A 24,286-nucleotide genomic window follows, 5' to 3' on the forward strand; every position below is an offset into this window, starting at 1 on the left:
ATTTTCTTCTCCATTTCCAACAAGTCTAGTCTGCTAGGCAACTCAACTAGAACTAGAGCACTTTGACATCCCACGTCTCGAAACGCCTCCACAAGCCCCCTCTTCACCGGGCCTCCTTTTCTCCCCCTCAAAAGACCATCCTCTCTCCCCTCTCTCTCCCCCAAGAAAGTCGGTCCAAAGTCGCACGCCGTCCCCTTGACCTCCCGCCGCCACCAACCTCCGAACGACGTCTCATCCCCCCCAAAAGACCGAAGCTGGACTGAATTGCACTACAAGAAAAATCCGATTCTCGCCTCCCGTGCTTTGCGCTGTCCGCTAAGGTCCAGACCCTGCTCTGTCCGCGTCCCGATTCGATTCGACTTCACAAGCGCCCGGCCAGTCCAAACCCAGCCAAGCCAAGCCTCATCTTGCTTCGCTGACTTTTGAGCTGCATTTGCTTCTGCTGCTGTACCCCTGCGACTTTGGTCCTTTTGCCATCATCATCGTCGTCGTCGCTGTCAGCATCATCGAACTCACTGCCATCAATACATCCTCTGTCTCGAATCGAATTTTGATTTCCACGATTTACACCGCAAGATACAGTGCCCTGCGAGATACTACCACGGCGCTCCGACTCCACCTCCGATCCATTCCTTAGATTCAAGACTCAGCATGGGACTTTGCTATCTTTCACGATAATTCAACGTTGTCCAACATATCGATCCCCTCGCGATGGGCAATGGCCAAGGAAAGCCCGTCGACCTGAACGGCGAAGGTACGTGAAGGAGCTCGGCTCAGAAGCTTCTTTGTATTTGTTTCTGATGTCGTTCGCCCCCCAAATCTATGTCGCCATTGGTTTATCTGGGATTCCCGTCATCCTGCATGCCATTTGCTATCTTTCAGCCGCATATTACTTGGCGTCATCCTGTCTCCCACGTGTGTCATGCAACCTCTATCCACGCTCTTCACGAACCAGTTTCTCTGTTTTTTCTTTTGCTCTCGTAGCCTTACATGCTTCTGCTTTAATTTTATGACATTGTGTGGTGGGTGATGCTGACAGCTTTATAGTGAACTTGAATCATTTCCGCCTGTTGCGAGTCGTCGGCCGAGGTGCCTTCGGAAAGGTGCGAATTGTTGAGCGGAAGGACACGAACTTGTCCTTTGCCCTCAAATATATCCGTAAAGATGAAGGTAAGCTCAGGGCGCTCCCTAAGGTCTCGATACATGTACCACTTCCATTGGTGGCAACAATCAAACTGCTGGAATCTGCTATCATATCTGTGACACCATGCTAATCCTTTTCAACCTCGCAGTCGTACGATCCGAAAGCGTGCGAAACATCATCCGCGAACGTCGAATGCTGGAATATGTTAATCATCCTTTCATTTGCAACTTGAGATACAGTTTTCAAGATATTGAGTATATGTACGCTCTCATATAATCTACACTGTCTAGTGCTAGCTCACATTCGATAACAGGTATCTGGTGGTTGATCTTATGACTGGCGGAGATTTACGATTCCATATTTCGAGAAAGACCTTTACCGAAGAGGCTGTTAGATTCTGGATTGCAGAGCTCGGATGTGCTTTGCGATATGTGCACAGCCAAAATATCATCCATCGAGATATCAAGCCCGACAATGTCTTGCTTGATGCGGATGGTCATGTCCATTTAACAGATTTTGTACGCTCCTCTTACCTTCAAATGCAGCTAAAACTAACGAAAATAGAACGTCGCCTCCGACGTCGTTCCAGGAAGGACACTTACTAGCAAGTCTGGCACATTGGCTTATCTTGCACCTGAAGTTTACGCTGGCAAAGGATACGATGTGCGGGCAGATTGGTGGTCCTTGGGTGTTCTCTTCTACGAGTGTATCTACAACAAGGTAAGCTTGATAAACTGCACTGGTCATATATACGTCTTTTCTCATTTGATATAGCGCCCCTTCGAAGGTGGTTCTGAAGGATCTCTCAGTCAACAGATCCAGGCCGCTTCTCCCAAATATCCCGTTACACAACCGCCTGTGTCCCTAGCTTGCCTCTACGCAATCGGCTCCGCGCTCGACCCGAACCGCGAAACTCGAATGGGCTCAACATGGGAGAGCTTCACGCAAAACGAATTCTTCAAGTGTTTTGATTTCGAACTACTCGAACTTAAGAGAATCGAACCCATATTTGTTCCTTCATCCGAGAAGACCAATTTCGATGCCACATACGACCTCGAAGAGTTGCTATTAGAGGAGGCCCCACTGGAAGCCCGTGCGAGACGCCAGAAACCACGAGAGCGTCTAAAGGACGATGCGACTGAGAAAGAGATTAGGGAAGATGAGCTGTATCGCATGATTGAGACAGATTTCAAGCCGTTCGACTACACAGTGGCTGCTTATAAACGGTATGCCCTCCTGGGCTGATCGCTGATATCGATTTGCTAACTTGAACAGAATCACTGAGGGCACTGGTGCAAATCCAGAAGGTCATCCTGACTCTGACAACGCTCCTCAAGCGATCACAACGGATGAAGCAACGCCTATGCCCGCAGTCAACGGAGGTTATCAGTCATCACCTCTTAATCCAAGTACCAGCAATGAAAGCCGGCAGGGACGTCCTGTACGCCCTGCTCCGCCACCTCCGCTGCAGAATGACTTCCGAGCTCGCCACGTCCCGATTGTTGCCGGCCAACGGATGACAAGTCCTACTGGGGGCGTACAAGTAACTCTCGACGGCAGTGGTAGTTGGTCTGAACTAGCTCGCCAGGATGCAACCTTGCCTACAGATGCTAACAATATTGGCGACGGCAAGAGTGAAGGCTCTGGCGGTATGTTTGGATTCCTCAAGGGCAAGAAGGGTCGCACAAATAGCCCCAAGCCGAAAGAAAGGGGTGTATTGGGCAAAGAAGGCGCGCGAGTTGTCATCGGATAGAGGACGACCGAGGCTCACAGCAGGCCTTTTGCGTTTCAAAGTCGACCGATCAACAGCCAGTCGACGAATTGCACGCCAACGCCGAGAGTTATCGACCTCAATCCTACGACGAGTCTGCACCAAGGAACTGATCATCCAACAGTCCCTGCGGTACCAGCCTGCTTAATCCGGCATGCACTGGCACCGCGTTTCCTGGTCACTGTTCAGCCGCTGCACTCGAGCATGTATTTTGACCAAGATACGGCAGTAGTAGCAGCGCAGGGACGATGAGAAACGGCCTCTACTTTATTCATTACGGCGTTCGGTCATGTTTTACGGCTAGACGCCTTTCGTACCTCTGGTTACAGGGGACATAGCATCAGAGAAACGAACGCTAATTTGTAACAACGCGGTACGACCCAAGTAAATCACCAACACGAAGGGGAGCTTAGCGTTTGCAGGGGCACCTCATTCATTTGAACTTACAACGACTGGCGGATGCTTCACTCGCGAGGGCGTCTTTCTCTCCATGGGGGTGACATTGGCGGGATATAATCATATCTTTACACACATTATTCATACTAACGGCATTTTCACAAATGTCTGGACGGAAGAGAAGGATCATATACAACTGGACTGGATGGGTTTTGAGGCAATCAGGGGAGGAGGGGCACTACCACAAGATGTCCGGTATTGATGGTTAACTTGTTTATTATTGTGAGCATATTTGGAATAATACCCCATTACACATTATACTTTGATATTGACCTGCTTTATCGCCTGATTCATGCAATTCTAAAAAAAACGCCTCCAAACACTAAGAAATCCTTGACCCTTGACTCCTTGGGTATGAGGATTCGGGAATGCGCCGGAAGTAAAAGATCTTCTTAGTTCATGACTCATGGCGTGAACTAGCCCAGAGGTCTTGTTCAAGACAGGAAAATGAAATCCGGAGCGACTAGAGGGTACACTTGGAGTAAGGAGCACAGAGATGTTTGAGACAGTATCACGGGGGTTGTGATGGTAAGCAATGAATGAGTCCTTCCATGATTGTTGAAATGCGTAATTTTGAGCTCAGCAAGATCCGTAAGACTTTATAATCCATTGTTCGAAGTCGCATATGATGAGTCTAAGGACATCGACCTCCTTCATTCACAATCTGATACCGGGGACAAAGACAACAAAATACATATACGACAACCCTCAACCACGTCTTGAAAGCCCTCTGCTCTAACCATACGCACCTACAATCTGTAATCAGAAAGAAGAGGATGTCTTATTCATAGCAACGACTGAATATATCACTCAATAGGTTGGTAGCCAGCCCGTGTCTTGCTAATGGTGTTGTGGTAGGAAGCAGTCGAGGAACTCGGTGATAAAGAGGCATCCACTAACACAATCAACAAACATTTTCATTCAGTATGATGAAGAATAATGACGATGTGATGTACCGAAGACGATTTATATATCGTCCATGCGATGTTGAACTTGCTCCTAACCCTATCCCATATGGAGTTTTAACGCGGCAACAGTCCTATTCTTCACCTTAGGAAATGATAGGCCAGCCTTACTCGAGATGAACTGTAGGAAATAAGCACTACGGTAATTGTCTGATGCTTTCTTCCGGGGTGAGACTATCTGAAGTTGGCCAAATTCTCGAGTGCCTCTGGTGAGGGAGTGGAAGACATATATGGCGTAGCCGCCCAGTTACAGTGGATGGTATGAGTCTGAAGGGACGACCGGCGGGCTTCAAAGGTTGCTAATGGGATATCTGATGCTCTGGTGGACATGTATCCGGATCCATCTGGCTGACTTCGTGAAAGGTCGTCCCATATCCTGAGAAGAGGTTTATCAACTAGATGTCTCCATCCTGCTTGTTCAACAAGGACCAATAGCGCCCAGGTCTTCCTAGAACGTCAATAGAATTTGTTCGGAGCGTTCATACAGGCGCCTAGACACGATAGGTGAGGTCTTGTACAGTATGTTTTTGGTTGGCACTTGGAATTGGAACTTGTGTTTCTTGTTCGGTAGACTTTATGATGATGAACTGGAATATAGAGACTGTGTTTAAAAAATATCACTTGCTTGACATCTTGAAATATGTAGCTGAACCTTAACCCTATATAAGTCTTAATAGGGAACTCCAGGTGGTGCCTTTCCTCGTATATGTAGAAGCCGCTATGAGATGAGAGCCATCTTTCAGGTTCTAACTTAACCACCCCGTACTATGGAGTAGAGGCATATAAAGCGATGAGTGAGTTGAGCTATTTAGTAAGGGATTGGAGAACATAATGTATACTGGTGATGATTATAAGACTAAGATATAAAGGGAAATTATAGGGCCTGGCTATTAGATTCTGGCCTTGTTTCTAGCTTCTCTATGGAACCCCTGATCTATATTTGGCGGAGGTGCTGGTTATAAAGATTTGTAAGATATTATTTTGTAATATGTGGCTCCTTTAGATATACACGTTATTAGTTTCTGGGACGTTCCAAGATGTAACAGAGTGGCAGGGCCTTTTGCCGAAATGGGGGCTGTGCTTGAGCTGGTAAAGGGGGTTTGATAAACATATGGGTTGATCAGAATAATATGTTTCAGGCAGGTGTAACTGCGATAGACTTACGCCTTTGTTAATGTTGAACAAGTTAGAGAGAATTGATTGAGCAAAATGGATAGACTTGTATTGGGTCATTTGGGCATTCCTAGGACTCCGCAGAATGGTGAAAACAGACATCAAGGTAGACGAAGAGCAATACCAGAGAAGTAAAGAAGCTGTTTGATGGTAAAACCTTGCGATTTCAAGATTAAATGCTGGTATATTAAGTAGTATATAACGCTAGCTCAATAAATCGTGTTTGGTATAGTTGTTGTATGTGTGAATAAACATTCATTACTGCCATGAATTCCACCTAGACTCGGCCTGCAAGTCTCATATTCTGTTGTAACCGAGAGAGAATAGCCCCGCCCTTGAAGAGTCTCGTAACACTGTTTCCGCCTTGGAATTGATAATACTCTTCGTTCTGTTCCTTGTCCCTCGTTCTGAAAGCACTCCCTCGTCAGGCGACGTTGGACTCGGCAGTTGTCCATTGTTCTTGAATAACGGTACAAAATATCGTCTATCAGGAACTGTATTCTGCCCTTTGGAATTTCTCATGGCTACGGGAGGCGGCTGGTTTGTTTTTGAGATTGGCGGTGGTGAACGAAGGAAGGACGCCTCTTCAGGGGGTTGCATCACATCGCGGAGAAGTTCCATACCAAGAGTACTCATGGTACAGACGGAGGATGTACGATCCCGGGGGCTTCTGGATGACTTGGACACCATAACAGCTGGTGTCTCATGGGTAGGGACAGGCGGCAGCGGACCTTGAGGAGGAGGATTCTGCGGAGGGGGCAGCAATGGAGGGTTCCTTCGTAGAGGGCTGTGCTTCGGAGAACTCTGGGACGAAGAGTATTGAAGAATAGGAGTCTCTGGCATAAAGTTCTCTGAGAGGGGTGTAATTGGCAAGCGAGGCGAAGACAGAGATGTCTTTGCAAGAGGTGTTGTTGATTTCGTGTTTCCAACTCCTAGCATCTGTGCAGCCTTTGATGGTATAGTAGGCAGCACGATTGGCTGTGCTGAAGCTCTACTGATCTGAGTGGCAGCTGAAGTGTTTCCGAGAGATCTCTGAGAGTATACAGAGTCTGCATACGGGACCGATATTCGATGGTTGAACGTCTGACGCCATGAAGTGTGAGCCGAGGTCGTTGTTCCTGGTGTTTCAGTGCGTGGGCGTAAAGGTTTCCCATCAACAATCCTTCTATTGCCTTTTTCTTGGGAAGCAAGATATTTCTTGAAGATGAGAACGCCGAAAAATACCGTGAAGCAAATGATGATTCCGCCAGCAACAGTGCCTCCAACAATTGCACCTTTGTCGGCACCACTCCGTGAGAAGTCTCTTGCATAATTGGCCTGCGAATTTTCTCTTCTCCTTTGATCTGGGTTTGTAAAGATTCCAAGGGCGTGGGATGCTAGTGACTCGGTGTCTTCCTTGCCCGGCACTGGAGGTCCTTTTATTACTGGCATTGCCCACGCGTACCGGGTGGTGAGGACCACAAACAGATATACCGGGAGTCGTATCGAAGAGTTCATATGCATGTTTTTCGTCCGCGCGGTCGATATGCTTCTTCGAGGCCATTCTGAATTCGTCGTGAACCATGGGGTTCATCGGTCTATAAACACTTGGCAGAGCAGCTCAATCTCAAGGATCTTCCCTTACAGGACTGAAAGCCATTGCAGGAATAGCATCTTGCTGACTTAGTTGACAAAGAGGAGAGCCCATGGTAGGGTTCGCCATGAAAGGCCACATCCAGGTGCTTTGTTATTTTATTGTATGGGATTCCTTTGCTCGCATCGTTTCGGGGAACCGTTCGTCCCAATGACTATTCGACAGGGCCAAGTTTAGGACATTGTTTCGTGTCTCGATCGGTCTCGTTTAACAAAGAGTCACGGTCCTTGAGCATGAAGGAAACAAAGAGTGGCTGCAGTCATGGTCTTGGATGCATTGACCTCTGAACATTTTGTAAGACCAACGGGGTCTCGTGTCTCCTTCTTTGACAGCAAAAATAGACGTATGGCAAGAGTCCCTTCAACAGTTGTTTCAGCAGAAGTGACAAAGCAGCAGCATCGACGAATTTAAGGCTATGGTATCACATATATGCAGGGCGATGGCGTTGAGATAAGGTTACAGAGCAACTGGCTTCAACTGATATGCGGCCGTTTGTTCTGTAATGCGGATAGTGTGTTTCTTGGATCTCCGCGCTGATAAACCCATATACACAGCCAGACACAGGCCGTGATTGGGGAGCCAACATAGTTATCTAATCTTGGGCCTTGAGAACCTTTGAGAAGCGACGAGGGTCGACAGCCACGTAGGATTGCAGAGATGACTCGCATTGGTACGTGCTATCCGCAGAGATAACACAACACACAAAAGTCTCGAGGCCCCCGGATTTTGTATACCCAACTTTCTGAGCGTAGTGTATCCAGACCCCAAACAAGCTCGGGTGGGACGCCTGGTCTGCTGGTTCTGAAATGAGAAGCCTGGCAGTGGTGAAGGAGTCTTGAGCAAGACATGGGCTCCAAGCAAGAAAGACCTCCGGACAGCAACCTCACCTCATCTCACCGGTGATGCTCTTGCAGTTCGATGAGACGAGCGCATCATGGTCCAACTCGCCTGCATTGGCAACCCCTCGACCCCTGCCGGATGATCGCAACCTTAACCGCCAAGGTCAGCCGAGCAGCATGCCTCTTGGGATAGTTAGGAGATAACATGGTCTCGTCCGTCCCGAGTGTTGCACTCGCACACAGTCAATGCTCCTTGACCTTTGGACCCCCAACTCGAACCGGGACCCCCACATGCAGGCAAAGCAATGTTCAAAGTCGATTCCCAGGTCTATTCCCACCGGATGCAAGGAAGCCAGAAACCGGTCCCGAGGACTCAAACAGTGAATCTGCACCGAGGTGGCACTGACACTCACCCGTCATCATCCATCCCTCAAATTTGACCGTCTCTGTCGATAGGTGCCTCTCGGGGATTTGACCGAAGCTAGAGAACTGCCATGCCGGTACGGAGTAGCAACTAATGTAGCAAATGGCTCACGACAGGCCTGGTGGCCTATTTTCCTTGCTGGTTTCTGCCGCTCGAGTGCATCTCACATGTTGATTTGCGGGCTAGGGGTCTGTTGCGGGCGTTGGAGAATGGCGCCGAGAGATCTGATCGGTCAACCCACTCCTAATGTCTGGGGACTCAAGCAGGCATGACATATTAATATCTGTCTCTATCTCTGGCCCACACCGCTATAGTGGGGCGACACTCCGGGCTCTCTAGGCTCTCTCTTGTGCGAGATCCGCTTGAGACTCTCTGACTCTGTACAGAACTACAGATCGTGTTACCTTGATTTGTCCCTTCACTGCCACCGGGTTTCCCTTTGGAGGACCTCCGGCCCCGTTCTCCCTGATCACCACTCCCCAGTCTCAGTCTCGCAGGCTGAGCGGCATGTGGGGAAAGGATATATGTATGCATATGTACTCCGTACTAGAGCTTTGTTCCCGCTGTCGCCTTGCTGATGAGAAGCGAAGTTGCATCAGCACATGGTTTCTTTCATGCTAGGAAGCGGAGAACTGCCCAGAACGTCGAGCGTTATGAACCGTTCACTGCGATTCAGGCTCGACGGAAACCTATTCCCGCATGACTCCCCATTATAATACCATCATCCTTTCTTGAGGACGTGAGGCAACATTGCGGCCAATGAGGTATCCAGTATGACTGACCACTTGATTCAGGTGAACACTTTATATCAAGTGATTGTTTTGTTGGAATTGCTTGCCCTTCCTTGCTGGCTATGTCTATCCCTATGCTGTTCAGGCGCTTGAACTTGTAAATGATCCGAGGCGGATATCGTCGAGCCTCAGTCTTGAAGCTTTTGGATCTTTGTTTTGCCGGACGTCCCTAATATTGATTAGTGGATTTATAATTTATTATTGATTTGGTGCTTGTTGGAGCAATAGGTTAAAGATCGAACCCACACTCTTATGGATGACTAGGATGGCCAAGCCGCTGACACCATGCTCGGTCGTTTAGTGCAGTATTTACATCGTTTGCGGGCGCAACGCTTACACAAGCCTCTCACAGCCAAGCGATCGCAAGCCATTAATAGGAACGAGGCTAATCCTTTTAATAATTCAAGGTATGTAACTTAATTTAAGTCTAACCCTTTGATTTATAAGAAAAAATGTAATAACTTAAAGCTATATAGGTTTTAATTTATAAATTTATAAGTTTATATAAAGATATTAAGCTATTAACTTTTAATATACTATATTTAAGGTTTAAAAAGTATTTATATTAATATTAATATTAATATAATTTAATAACTATATAAAATATCTTAAAGTATATTATATTAATATAATATAAATAATAAATATTATAATATATTTCTATTTAGTATTTTCTTTATATTTAAGAATTTCTCTTTAATATAATATTATTTTTTAATAAATAAATATAAAGTAAAATAAAATAGAAAAGGCTTATATAATATCTTAAAGTCTATTATTTATATTTTATAATATTTTTTTCAGCTAAATTAACCCCCTATCAAACGTTTCAATAACAACCTCAGATGTTATTTGTCTAATGTCGAGCGGGGCTCTAGTGAAATGATCTATAAGCGAGCGCTTTTACAGTTTTGATACATGGCATCACGATTCTGTTTTAAAATAATTTTCATCCCTTGTAGGGGCTGGGGCCAACCATAAGCTCGGGCTTAACAAGAGTATCAAACTCCTCCTCAGTCAGAGCCTGGAGCTCGAGAGCACTCTGCTTGAGGGTCAGACCCTTCTTGTGAGCATTCTTGGCGACCTTGCTGGCCATGTCGTAACCGATCTTGGGGTTGAGGCAAGTGACAAGCATGAGTCTATAAATCTGGTCAGTACTTATTTCGAGTGCCCGGTAGTAGAAACTTACGACTCCTTCATGATGCTGGCAATCTTCTCCTCATTGGCTGCGAGACCAGCAACGAGGTTCTTCTCGAAAGAGCGCATGCCATCTGTTAGAAGGCGTGAGCTGTGCAGGAGGTTGCGGATGACCAGAGGTTTGTAAACGTTAAGCTCGAACTGGCCATTCATGCCACCAATAGTGGTCGCAACGTGATTGCCCATAACCTGGGCACAGACCATGGTTAAAGCCTCACATTGTGTGGGGTTAACCTTTCCAGGCATGATGCTGCTACCAGGCTCGTTTTCGGGGAGGTTAAGCTCACCAAGGCCACAGCGAGGGCCACTGCCGAGGTATCGAATATCCTGAGCGATCTTGGTAAGAGAGGCAGCAAGGGTGTTAAGAGAGCCGTGGGCTTGGACAATAGCGTCATGGGCAGCCAGGGCCTCAAACTTGTTAGGGGCAGTCTTGAACTCGGTGCCAGTCATGTTGGTGACCTCCTCAGCAATAGCCTCAGCGAAACCCTGGAAAGTGTTGATGCCGGTGCCAACGGCAGTGCCGCCCTGGGCGAGCAGACGCAAATCAGGGAGAGAGCTCTCTACACGCTTGATGCCAAAGTCGAGTTGAGCAACGTAGCCAGAGAACTCTTGGGCGAGAGTCAGAGGCGTAGCGTCCTGAAGATGAGTACGTCCGATCTTGATAATCTTCTTAGCCTCAAACTCATCGACCTTCTTCTGCAGGGCAGCACGGAGGCTATGGAGGGCAGGCAAAAGCTCGCCCTCAATATCAAGGACGGCAGCGATGTGCATAACAGTAGGGAAGGTGTCGTTGGAAGAGGCACTACGGTTAACGTGGTCGTTGGGGTGGACAGGCTTCTTGCTACCCATAGTTCCGCCGAGGATCTCGATGGCTCGGTTGGAAATGACCTCGTTTGCGTTCATGTTGGACTGAGTGCCGGAGCCCGTCTGCCAAACGACAAGAGGGAAGTGGTCAAGGAGTTTGCCATCAGCAACCTCCTTGGCGGCCTGTTGAATAGCAGCACCAATCTTGGGGTCTGCGAAAATGATCGTCAGCGTTTTGACACTCAGAGTAGGCAGTGTCCATCTCCGTTGAGGTTAAACGGCTTGGTGTACAAAATCTACCCCGCGGAACAGTGGAAAACAATATATTGCCACCAAACAGCCCTATATGAATGCAATTGCTACTCACCAAGGCCATATCGCATGTTGACAGTGGCAGCAGCACCCTTCAGGATACCAAATGCCTTGACAATGGGTGGAGGCATGCGATCCTGGGGCTGGTTGATGCGAAAGTTCTCGAGAGACCGCTCCGTCTGGGCTCCCCAGTATCGGTCGGCGGGGACCTGGATCTCGCCAAAGGCATCGCTCTCTGTTCGTGTCTGAGACATTCTGACCGAAGTGCTGTGAATAGCTCTGGAGAGTTGAAGACCAGCAACCCGAGTCTTGTTCTGAAGTCGCAGTTGCGGGGCAAGCGAGCATGTGGACGCAGCTGCTTGGGAGACCCGAGGCAGAGCTGACTTCACAAGGCCTGAGGCGGCAGCGCGTCCCGTGACGGTTCGAAGCATGATGGGCAGATGGCTGGCTGGCGAAACGCTATTCCGAAAGCACGTTACCTAGGTACTTAGGTACAGTAAGCAAGCACCTTATGTGTTCAAGTTGATGATGTATGTACTCCGCACTACAAGTGCTGGTGCCGGTAAGGATATACTTGTGTCGTCGAATGAAAAGGACTTTGACTGGCGAAAGGACGAGATGAAGAGACAGTAAAAAAAAAAAAAATTACGGATAGATGGAGAGGGAGGCGGAGGGATGCGGGGGGATGCGGAGGAATGCGGAGGGTCTCGAGAGTTGAGTTTAGTTTAGTTTCGTCGAATCGAAATAGGACCTTGAGGTTTACAAAAGGGTAATATTCATCGAACCGATGGAGAGAAAGAAGACAGAAGGAACAGAAATGACTGGCTCGTTTATTTCCGTACAGAGAGTATTAGTAGGTTGCAGGCATTACAAAACGATAAAATTGTGTCCTTATTTGAGGGTTTTATATTCAATTTAATAATACAATAAGAATATAACAGAATGAATATGTAAATTTTTGTCGTCATAAATATACTAGAGATATATATAATAGCTACTTGATTAAGTAAAAAAAATTATATGTAAGCAATATAGGTCTTGTACCTGCCATGCTCAGCAGCGAGCCCATCTATCGCACATCGACCTCCGACCAAAAAGAAACCAGAGCAGAGCCAGAACCGAATTAGACTAGAGGAGGACGAGGACGAGGACGAGGATGAGGATGAGGATGACGGCGGACGGGTAGTTATTCGCCAAGCCTTTCATCGTCTCGACAGGCCTACAGGGGAATATCAAACGACCCCTCCCTACGGAGTAGACAGGCACTGTACCCATCACAGCGGATCCCGCCGCAGCACTTAGGCCCGAATCGACAAAGATGAGCCTGCTTAGGTACTTTGCTACTGTGACGGCTGAACTCGATGCGCTTGGAAGAGTCACTGACTCACTGAGGAGAGGATAAGGGAAAAGCCGCAATCGCATTAGGTCCAATCCAATCGATTCAAGTTTGAAAACCGCCCACCCGTGGGTACCTATACGCTAACGCGCTGCCGATTCCTATAACCGGAGCTCCACGTCCCCTCCAGAGGATACCTAACATGTGTGTGTACATCCATGGCCGCCGATTATTTACGGGTGCTTCAGATTTCAAGGGTCCAGGCCCATTTTCTACATGTACGTATGCCACGGAAAGTGGTCGCGGGAACGCCACATGCAGCAGGGACGAACATTCAGGACTTTGCCTTTGTCCAAACCCCTCAGGCCGTGACATTGACATTGTTGTTTTAGGTATGTAAGTCATTGTGTGAACTGTCGACGTCTTGGCTGAATACTCGGAAAACCATTCATTTTCTTGGGGGGGATTTACTTGGGATATTCAGGCGCTTGCCAAAGTCATCTTCCTCATCCATAATTCCTGCTGCGCCTACTTTTATCGTGATCCTGAAATTTGTCGCCGCGAGCTCGGCGAGACTTCCTTCTTTGTTTTTCCCTCATACCTCAACCTCTCCGAGTGCGGATGCGTCTTGCAGCCAGATGGGATAGTGTCTTTCAAAACATCAAGGCCCAGGCAGGTTCCAACGCTTAAAGAGGAATCTAGAAGTGGCACATTTGGCTTTTCTCGATTCTATTTATTTATTTTCCCCTGTAGGCGTAATAAGACGAGAAAGAAAGAAATATCTCATGTGACTCCCAAGTCATAGCCACCAACTACACAACATGGATGATCACCAGCTCTAGTATACATACAGTACAGCTGACGAACCCCGGGACCATGAGTGGACAACGATCACTCTTGTTCGGGCAAACACCGCCAACTTTTTAAGACCCACGATGTTGGCCTTGTCCAGGGCGTAAAGAACCGAGAAGCTGGCTCTTCACCAGTGTCAGTGGTCAAGGGGCGCTAGGCACGTCCGACCCAATGGGCCTTGGTTTTTCAAGATCCGAATACTGCTATGCTCTGCTCTACTGGTTGCAGGTAGCAAATAACATCCAGCCAAGCGGATAGACTATCGACCAAAGCGCGATCTGTATACTGGTGACGTTCTGCAGTGCCTTGTGCACATGGCATGGACCTACTCGAAGTTCCGTTAACCGCTCCAAGCATGCCTACAACCTGGCCGTTCTCGCAAGCATGGCAGCCTACGCTTGCCTGAATCCGTACTGGTCTGAGTCGACACTCAACGGCGGCCGGATGTCGCTTGTCAACATGTATGTACGGATACTTGTTAGTCTTCTTGACCAAAACACCAGATTGAAAGCCGAGTCATGACGCCCGTTTCTATAAGCTATGCTTCAACATTACCTGCTACGAATTTGCTTTCTGTTGATTTTCGATATTACTGCATGGAAGTATCCACGGTTGTGAACCATCTTATAGCGCAACTTCACTGTCTGTCACTAATGACGTAGTATGCAAGTTGAAACTTATCTGGTACCGAGGCATCTGTGCGACTTCGGACGATGGCTCAGTGGAGTTTGAACATTGCCAGATTTGTCCGTACTGGCGATCGCGTCTGTGGCAATTTGCCGCACCACTCTCTACATCTCATTCCTTCATTGAGGCAACTTCAGAAATGGATATTGAATACATATCAGGGAGTGAGAGAGCTTGAATGTATCTGGAACGCTTCGTCAAGACAGACCCACAGCCGTGCGTGAGCTTGGGCTAGGGGTCGCCCTGGCAGATTTAGGTGGTGGAGCCATATTACCAGCCGCCACATACAATTCAGCCCAGCAAGACGATTTTCAGGGTACCTGGTCACTGCTTGCTCGATACAAACCAAGTTCATAGGCCTGTACATCCGTCACGGCGAAACAAACTAAAACGCTGGTCTTGGGACTGTCACCTCCGCTTCTGGAGATGTACCTTCACAAGCGAGGAAAGGATGAACCGCACGACGTTAATTCTCCCGTGGTGGCTGCTAACTAAACAGACAAGACCAGAGGCTTAAGAGGCTTAAGAGGCTCTTCAATAACACATGCCGTCGGTGTGCCCATCCAGACGCTCATTGGACGAGGTGGTTCGTCGCAATTGCGGCTCCGAACCACCTATTTGAGACTTCGTTCTGGAAACAAGGGCATCGAGCAGCACACGAACGAGTAGATTCGGGGAATACGGAGCTGGGGGGATGGGGAATTGGAGCACACGTCTAGATGTGCTGTACCACCATTTGTTGGCGGAAAACTCTGGGGACTGTCTAGACTTTCGCATCGTGTTACCAGACAAGCATCCTTTCCATTTCTACGAAAGTCCATAATTACAATTACAGACAGCCTTCACGAGTCAAAGGACAAGATTCATTTAATTACCAATCTACTGAGCTTGAGGTTCATTTATGGATGTTCCGAAAGACAGGGTGTCAGGCACCTAAATTCTTATTCTTCCCTAGGACAGATTTGAGCTGATAGGGTTTGAAATTGACTTTGACCTACTTGTGCCTTTTGGGAACTTGACCAACAAGCTCCGAAGTTTGAATGTCTAATGCATTCGATTTTCATTAGAAGAATCAAATACTCAAAGCATGCATTAGCCGGGAGCAGCAGGCAAAAGCAATCCCTGGCTACATACAGATGCTTATTTTAGCCGCATGTGTACGGAGTATATCCCGGTGAGCTGCACAACGACGTTAGACGGTTCGAGACAACAGCATTTAGTGGAAGTATTGACGTTGGTGGAGCGCAACGCATCCACACTCACATTTGAACTCTCTGTCTCACACACACACACACGCACGCACGCACGCACACACACATAGCGAGAGCACTTGCATCAACCCCCACTTAGTACCCACGAGCCGGCAGGGATATTGACGGGCGAGCTAGGAGGGTTAGGGGTGCCTTGCTAGTGGTACTTGGGCAGCAGTCATGGTTGTTCCGGTATTTTCCATCGTCACCAAGACAATTAGAGTCTAGGCGGATGATACCTTTGGTAGACGAGTGTAGGCCAAACTGGCTATTTGAGAGAGCATGTGCAGAATCCAGCTTTGCCATGTCTATCAGCGTATAACAAACACCACGGCCAGGATCACAATAACACGAGCTGCATGGCATTGGCGATTTTTCCAACATTAATATTGCAATTAGAGCCAGAGACTTACTGTAATAGTAAGGAGTTAATTAACTTTTATATCTATATAGTATATATTTAATTTAAATAATAAAAATATTTAATAATTTATAAATAAGCTTTATTTATTTTAAATTAAAAAAGTTTAATAAATATTTTTAATTACTATTTTTAATATATTATTTAAAAAAGATAATATTATATAATATTATATAATTATATAATTATTAATTTTTTTATAAAGATAATTTATATAATAATTAATAATTAAATTTTATTAAATAAAAATAGTTTAAAATTGAATATTAAATAGGTTATTTAATTTAGATTATAAAATAATATTAAAATACAAAGCCTTTTAGCTTAATTTTTAAGGTACTAGTTATTCTACTACTTAGATATAATAAGTGGCGGATTTTTAATTAATCTATAATCCTTCCTCTAAATTTCGGACCGACAGAAGTCACTCTATGCCGTATGGAGTGCGCCATATGGATCGATTGGATCACGGCCTATGGTCGTCTCATCTTCGATCGTCCTCCTGCACCTACACCAAACACCAAACACCCGGCCCCTTCAGTCGCTCTGGGCTTTCTCCTCCGGTGGACAGCGCCCGCTCACCCGCTCCTCACTGACGCCGGGTGCCCACTAAAGCCCCCAGGGCATCCCCCAAAAACAAGCACCCCACCCCGCCCGGAGCCTGGTACATCCCAGTCGGTCTGAGGTGGCCGCTTTTGGGTGTGGTGAGGTGGTTGCCCTGATCTCAGCGAGGTTGGATTTCTGTTCAGGGCCCTACCACTCTCAGCTATAGGTACATACAGCTGCAGCTAGGTCCTGTAACTTACAGTGCCATCCACCCATACATGCTCGCTGTAAATTATTGAGCGGCATCTGGACTGCAAGCAGCTGCAGCAGTGCAACCCACACCCGAACCTTCTCACACCCTACTAAAGCCACTACGTGGGGGGCCCTTCTCTTCGTCACCTCAGCCTCTCGCTCACACTCACTCATATTCTCTTCCCTCTTTCATAGCCGTCCAACTCTCGTTCCACCACAAGCCGGCCAATATTTCCTCATGAGCACATCTGTCTCAATCGCAACCTCAAGTCCTGTTCTAACAATGAACCCAATAATAACAGAGCACGACTTTCGTTTTCCAAGAAGGCCAAGTGCATGGCCTGGCGCTGCTATTCACAACGCTCCCACTCAGCGCAGCGGCAACTCGAACCGCATCCCAAACTCTCGTGACGCTTCGGCCAGCTTCAAGGAGCACAAGACCGATATGGCCACCACATATTCCCTTGCCCGGCAGGGCCTGGGCGGCAGCGCCCTTTTCCCTTTTCTCCAGAATGGCTTGGCCGACTCCGATCGCAGTATCGACAGAATGCAACAGGATGATCCGCTTGCGACTCAGGTCTGGAAATTCTTCGCGAGGACCAAGCACCAGCTCCCTAGCCAGCACCGCATGGAGAATCTGACTTGGCGTATGATGGCTCTCAACATTCGCAGGCACAAGGAAGAGCAGCGGCAAAGGCAAGACGAGGCGGATGCTCGAAGAAAAAAGAACATGGACGCTGGCAGCCGGTATGTAAATCATATTTTATTCCTACAACGCCATTTGTGCTTCGAATCGCGTTCTTACATTTGGACCATGACGTGCTAACCAGGGCTCTCAGGCTTGGACGCCCAATGATGCAAAGCTCTCCCAGTGGCATTGCCCAGCTGAGAAAGTCTTCTGAAAACAATCTCGCTCAGCCTGATGCCATGAATCTTGACGACTTCCTTTTTTCTGACAATTCTGGCTCGCCTATCAACTTTGCCTCTCCTGAAGGCGATAAAATGGTTGACGATAGGTCTGGCAGTTCAATGGCGTCGGCCATCCCAATCAAATCCCGCAAGGAACCATCTCTCCAGAATTTTGTCCCACAGTCGGTCCCCGTCCAGCCAGCTCACCAGGCTACTCAGGGTAGCGAATTCAACTATGTGAACCGACATCTTCGAAAAACGAGCATCGATGACCGCAGGGTGAGTAACTTTCATTGCCCCTCCTCTTTGTGTGACCAGCGGCGCATATTGCCATTCGTCCGTCGCAAACCTCCAAGTTTGTGTTACTTTTTATTTTACATGTGATAACACGCCTATTTCCCGCTCGGTTGCTAACCTTGACAAACAGACTCGAAAGCGTCCTGCTAATTTCTCTCCCCAAGTCCCAGCTGTTAACAGCACTGCGGCGCAGAATGACCTAGATCTTGATTCAGAGTTGCACGACTATTCCCTAGACCAGCCCAACCAGCACGGCATCCCTCAGCAGTCTAGTGGCAGCAATGTTCCCTTCAACATCGATACTTTTATGGAAAATGACTCCATGGTCAACAATGGAAATTTCCAGCAGAACTTCTCATTTTCTCCTTCAACATCACCTATGATACCCCATGGTCCCTTTTCTGGCATGTACCACAATTCGTCTGTCCCTTCAGCATCGATGAGCAACAACAACAACAACAATAGCGACTTTTATTCGCCACCAGCGTCTGCGTACCCCTCGAATGTCTCGACCCCTCATCCTGTACCTGAGCAGGAAGGGTTCTATTTTGGATCCCAAGATGCGCGAACGCAACGTCCACAAGGCTTTCAGCAGAGCATTGGCAGTATGCTTAGCCAGCAGTTCATGTATGGTGGCTCGAACGGCAACAGCGGCAGCACTATGTTCTCTGCTCCGGGCACAGCATCGGAGTCAATGTCAGCATACAGCACTGCTCCTAGCTCATTTGGGCACATCGACCCTTCCCAGGTGTTCCAAAACGAACAAGCTGTCACTTCACCCACAATTCAGATGCCGCAAGATAACATGTTTTCTTTTGGAGCCGACTCCGATGATGAGGATAACAACGCATTTGCTGATCGCAATGTTTCAATGCAAAAGGACATGTCTTCATCACTTGATGAGTCGGGAGCGATGGGCTGGGATGCTAGCCTGCCAGGCCAGTTCAGCACCCAAGCAGCTCGTTTCCCTGGCGGACCAACTCGCAAGCAGGTGATGATTGGGGGAACAACAACTGATTTTGTCGACAACAATGGAGACTGGGAATCGAATGGCCTTGAGCGATCGCAGTCGCAGTCTTTTAGAGGAGGAAACCTAAGAAGACAGCATCCTAAATTACCGCGAAATGCATCTACGCCAGTTCATTTTGGCGGACAGCAGAATGGTTTTGAGCAGCTTGCACAGTCGATGCAAAGCTCTCCTGCTGGTGATGGAAACGGGACCATGTCAGGATTCTCATCTGTGGCTCCAAGCAGACCATCTTCGCCTCCCATGTCAAAGCAGGGCTCAACCACCAACTTGCAGGCAGCTGCCGGTAATGGGAACGATGGAAATGCTCCGACCACGTGTACGAACTGTTTCACCCAGACAACGCCTTTATGGAGACGAAACCCTGAAGGACAACCACTGTGTAACGCCTGTGGTCTTTTCCTGAAGTTGCACGGCGTGGTGAGACCGTTGAGTTTGAAGACGGACGTGATTAAGAAGCGAAATCGTGGTTCCGGGACCAATGTACCAGTTGGAGGGAGCAGTACGAGGTCTAAGAAGACGGCGAGTACCCTGAACTCTCGCAAAAACTCGACCTTGTCGATGTCCACGGCGACGGCAAATAGCACCAAACCAAACAGCAGCAACCCCACGCCCAAAGTCACGACACCACCTGCTACTAGTCAACCCCCTAGCAGTAAGGATGTTGATAGCCCAGTAAGTGGTACTACATCGGGTGCCAACACCGCTGGAAGCACTCCAAACAGCCATTTTGGTGGTCCAGGACCCTCTTCTGGCGCTGTGGGTGGTAAAGGGGTTGTGCCCATCGCGGCTGCGCCCCCGAAGACTAGCCCTGGACCTGGTGCCTCGTCAATGTCAATGCAGCGTCCCGCCACAGCTTCGTCAAAACGGCAACGCCGCCACAGCAAGAGCATTGGAGGAGATGTGCCAGTATCGATGGATATCGACAGTCCCGATTCAACCAGCTCTATCGACGGCCCCCGTCCCTTCGGCTCCTCAGCTGGACTCTCGAGTTTGCCCGGTGGCATGTCCGCCAGCAGCTTCAACCTGAACCAGCGGCCCAGTACGCTAGGGTCGGCTACTGGTATGATCAGCATGTCTGGTGGGCAAACAAGCTCGTTGATTGGTAGCTCTGCCGGTCCTCAAGAATGGGAATGGCTGACTATGAGTCTATGATCGTAACAACACAGCATCAAATAGCCTTGATGGTAATGATGGAGATTTTGGAAGCTTCGCCTTGAACGACGGTACAAATTTTGCGAACGATACACTTGAACGAAACGGGGCATGATTTCAGGGCGTTTTAGATGGTGGCGTTTTCTTTGAGACTTGATCATATGACGGATTGATACCTTACTTGGATGTGTTAAGTTGTGGCGGATTGTACCGCTGCCGACGTTGCTGGAGTTTTATGGGAGGGAACGGCCTTTTGATATGTGGTTATTACTGGGTAATCATGCACATATCAAAACCTGCGTGTTGTCGAGGAATGGCGCAGTCGTCACGACAATTTTCCAAGAATCCAAACGTCTCCTTATAGATCTGGCGATTGGCCGAGGGTTTTCGTTTTTACTGGTTTTTTATAGATGGTCTGGAAACAAGCGAATGGGAGGGTTTATGATGGTGCAAATTTGATGGATGGGCCAGGACTTCGCAATGAACACACCCTCTGAAAGAGGTTTGATGATACCACTAAAGTCTATTATATACTTCTTGTTCATTCTCTCACGAAACCTTCCTTGTCTGTCGCAGCCCACGTAAGATGAATCAATGAAACCGCCGAATGGGTTTGAGAATGTTTGGGATCAGTACCACGAGAAAACAGATCGAGTGTCTCGAGTTTTAAATGCATGGCATGTCCTTGTGATCTTGATTCCGGCGTCAGGAGATATTGAAGTGGGCAGTGGCATGTAATGTTGGTTGGCATGTGTGGCCAACATAAAGGCGAACACGCTCTCACAAAATGGCCTTTTCGAGTCAAAATTAGTTGCTCGGTGCTTCGCATAGCCAATGCAAAGGCATTAGTTTTTCTATCTTCGGAATCCCCCTGGCCTCATACCTGCCAAAGCCAGTAGGGAAACTCATCTCAAAACATACATACATAACCTCAACTATCGTAGGCTGCCTGACATCTCGCAGACTCCATACCAGCGGACCGTACACACAAAAACCTGGTCCGTATAGAACTCCTGCCTGCCGAAAATGAATAACACGAAAACAGAACTGCAGAACTTGCAGTGTCGAATACAGTATCAAAAGTGATAATACAGCAACAGCGAAGAAGAAAAGTACCAGGGGACCAAGTACCAACAAAGACATCAAGAAACCCCATAATGGTATGCATGTCACACCCTGAGACCCGGAAACAAGGACCTGGGGCAACCCACTCGTATCACATCAGAAAAGAGCTTTTCCCCTGCTGACAAGCCCTCGCCAGCCAACCACGCTCTGAGGAGTTTGGGGCTCGTCCTAGAACATCGTCCCAAACGTCTCATCCGTGGGAATGCGCTTTCTGGGGCTCCCGCCTTCTTCCGTTGCGGGTTTGCGATGCCTGAACGTGAATCCGACGAAGAGACTCTTGCTCATTTGGTCTTCACGCTCAGCCATTGTCTCGAGAGCTTGTTGTTTGTCATGAACCTCCTTGTACTTGGCCATATCGGCCTCGTTGGTAAAATCATCGAAATAGCCCGCATCAGTTTCTGAGTCCAGCTCTGGTACAAAGGGCGCACGAGTTTGTCGCAAAACATCCCATTCAACTTCTGCAAAGTAGTGGTGAGCATAGATATCTTTGATATTTGAGAATCGTCTTGTGCGAGAGTTGATGCAGCTAAGGAATGATAAGTCAGCTTCAGTTCGCCATGACCAGGTGTCAAAAGCGTGCGGTTTACTCACGTGCAGATGAAGTTCCAAGTTCTGTTGCTCAGGAAGTAGTTGGGGTCCTCCCACACAGGTCTCTTCAGCACCTCCTTCCAGTGCTTCAGGTTACGCCACGTCTCGTCCGGAGTGGCACCCGCGAAAGGAGGAAATCCAGTGAGTGCCTCGAACAGCATGCAACCCAGACTCCAATAGTCCACTGTGAAGTCATATTCCTCCCCTCTAAGGACCTCTGGGGCCATGTAGTCAGGCGATCCCACAATGGATTTGGCATAGTTAACATCATTCTCGCGCATTGTCCGGTAGCTCTCTCGACGTTCAGCCACAGTTCGCTGATCCATGGGCTTGCCGAAGGGAACTGCACTTTCGGATGCTTTTTCCAACTTGATACGCATTGATTCAATTTTGGACGGGGCGAGCACGCCTGCAGCAAGACCGAAGTCGGTCAACTTGATGTGTCCTGTAGAATCGACAAGAAAGTTCTCGGGCTTGAGATCTCGATGGATATAACCGAGTTGGTGCAGTGCGTCAACGGAACAGAACATCTCGGCGATATAGAAACGCGCATGGCGGTTGGATAACACACCGGTGTTGTTAAGCAGGGTGCGGAAGTCGCCGCCAGGCACATATTCCATGGCCAGATAAATACTCTTTTCATCCTGGAAAGAGTAGAGGAGCCTAACGAGCCACTCGCTTTGGGCCGTGGTCAGAATATCTCTCTCCGTCAAAACATGGCGAACTTCGTCAAGCTTGAACAGTAACTTCTTGCTCATGACTTTGAGGGCACAGACCTCACGGGTGTCTTTCTTTTGAGCCAAGAAAACCTGACCATATCCACCTTGACCAACTTGCGTGAGAATCTGGAAGTCGCCATGTCGAAGTCGAACTCGACGCTTGCGCAAGTTGGCGCGTTCTCGTCCTGTGTACTTGGTCCACATTTGGTTGTGCGTCTGCTCATCAGTCTCCGGGGGCGGGGGATACTCGTTCTTGAAGGCTGCTAGTCGATTTTGTCTTGATCCAACATAGGTAAGGAGGTCGAAGTAATAGTCAAGGAAGTCTAACAAAGTATTAGAGACCAATCAATAAGATGCTTTTCACAATCGATGGGTTTGGGGGACGCATACAAAGCTGAGTAACATTGACGAGTCGCTTAACGTTGGGCTTCTGAAGAATCTCGCGCTCTTCGGGTGTCAGGCCTCGAGCGGTGTTGAATTTCTTCGTTGCAGGCGTGTTTGGTCGCTCTCTGTGCTCATAGTGTTGTTGACGAGTGACAGCAGCATGGTTATGCTGATGGGGAGAATCGGTGCCAGCCAATCGAGAAGTAGGAGGTGTGTTCTCCTGGCCTTGTTTTTTTTGAGGACTTGCAGGCCGTGTCTTGTGGACGACACTTTCATCGACATTGACGTTGGACTCGTCGAGGGGCTGAACCTTGGTCTTGCCAGGTGATAGCGGGGCTACAACGCTTTGAGGGCGGCCCAACTTGAGGGGTGGCTCCATGACAGGAGGATTGAGTGTCAAGGCACTCTCGAATGTAGACGGGAGGTCGTGTGAGCCAGGAGGGTTGGTCTTCTTGCTCGGGCTGCCTTGAGGTGTGCTCGCGGGGTTGAGGAAGTTGTCCACCCTGGTGGATGGCGTAGCAGGTCGCGAACTGCCATTTTCGCTGGCCGAGTTCTTTTCTTTCCCTCCAGGAAAGAAGCTGGACATGAAGCTAGCCATGGCTGCTTGTCTTCTTCCGGAGATGTCTGCTTAATTGAGGGAGGGAATGTTGAAGAAGAAGAAGGTTCGATACTGCAGTATATGTATGGTGGGGATGTTTAGTTGTCGCGATGTGAGCTGGAGTTGGAGTCGAGGGGTAGACTAGCGGGTGGGCTCTGTTTTGTTTAGCTTGGGCTTGGACAGGCGGCGAGTGGGGAAGAGATAAGAATAACAATCAACACTGAATTGGCAGTGGAAGTGAAGTCTAACAAAGAAGAAGAATTGTATAGATGCTGTAAAAGCGAACTTACTGATGGTGATGGGAGATTGGTGGAATTTAAGTCAAATGGAAGCTGACCCCGAATAAGGAGAGGAAATTGGAGAGGACAGGTCTGAATGGCAAGAACCTGGATGCTCGATGAAGATCTGATCAACAACTTACAAGCACTGTGATCGGGCAGGACCCACTTGAAACGCTATTGGCTGTCCCTTCAAATCTACCAACAGCCTAGAGATGGTTGCTACTGCAACCAAGACGTACATGCCTACAGTACCTCTATAATCCACTAAGGCAAACGAATGGACCTTGCCTGAACAGCTGCCCATCAATGGAATGATCTCGATTTGACTGACGTGCTGTCGCTTGAGCAAG

At 48.2% G+C, this 24,286-nt stretch overlaps 5 protein-coding genes across 5 annotated transcripts; 2 read left to right on the forward strand and 3 right to left on the reverse strand.

Moving 5' to 3' along the window:
* Positions 1-711: 711 nt before the first annotated feature.
* FMAN_09147 (uncharacterized protein) lies at positions 712-2,897 on the forward strand (the record flags this gene model as incomplete). The annotated part of the gene is made up of 7 exons (XM_041829955.1): positions 712-754; positions 1,048-1,170; positions 1,293-1,404; positions 1,458-1,662; positions 1,709-1,864; positions 1,919-2,370; positions 2,420-2,897. The coding sequence occupies 7 exons, from the start codon at positions 712-714 to the stop codon at positions 2,895-2,897; spliced, it is 1,569 nt and encodes a 522-aa protein (XP_041680666.1).
* A 2,909-nt stretch (positions 2,898-5,806) lies between these two features.
* On the reverse strand, positions 5,807-7,012 carry FMAN_09148 (uncharacterized protein; the record flags this gene model as incomplete). The annotated part of the gene is made up of 1 exon (XM_041829956.1): positions 5,807-7,012. One exon carries the CDS (start codon positions 7,010-7,012, stop codon positions 5,807-5,809), a length of 1,206 nt encoding a protein of 401 aa, XP_041680667.1.
* A 3,133-nt stretch (positions 7,013-10,145) lies between these two features.
* On the reverse strand, positions 10,146-11,940 carry FMAN_09149 (putative FUM1-fumarate hydratase; the record flags this gene model as incomplete). The annotated part of the gene is made up of 3 exons (XM_041829957.1): positions 10,146-10,335; positions 10,386-11,409; positions 11,565-11,940. 3 exons carry the CDS (start codon positions 11,938-11,940, stop codon positions 10,146-10,148), a joined length of 1,590 nt encoding a protein of 529 aa, XP_041680668.1.
* Positions 11,941-17,136: 5,196 nt separating this feature from the next.
* FMAN_09150 (putative nitrogen catabolic enzyme regulatory protein NIT-2) lies at positions 17,137-20,241 on the forward strand (the record flags this gene model as incomplete). The annotated part of the gene is made up of 3 exons (XM_041829958.1): positions 17,137-17,600; positions 17,693-18,041; positions 18,190-20,241. 3 exons carry the CDS (start codon positions 17,137-17,139, stop codon positions 20,239-20,241), a joined length of 2,865 nt encoding a protein of 954 aa, XP_041680669.1.
* Positions 20,242-21,534: 1,293 nt separating this feature from the next.
* On the reverse strand, positions 21,535-23,655 carry FMAN_09151 (putative protein kinase DBF20; the record flags this gene model as incomplete). Its single annotated transcript, XM_041829959.1, has 3 exons — positions 21,535-21,892; positions 21,958-22,996; positions 23,064-23,655. The coding sequence occupies 3 exons, from the start codon at positions 23,653-23,655 to the stop codon at positions 21,535-21,537; spliced, it is 1,989 nt and encodes a 662-aa protein (XP_041680670.1).
* Positions 23,656-24,286: the final 631 nt, after the last annotated feature.

This window comes from Fusarium mangiferae (assembly GCF_900044065.1).
Source record: "Fusarium mangiferae strain MRC7560 genome assembly, contig: FMAN_scaffold004, whole genome shotgun sequence".
Lineage (NCBI taxonomy): Eukaryota > Fungi > Ascomycota > Sordariomycetes > Hypocreales > Nectriaceae > Fusarium > Fusarium mangiferae.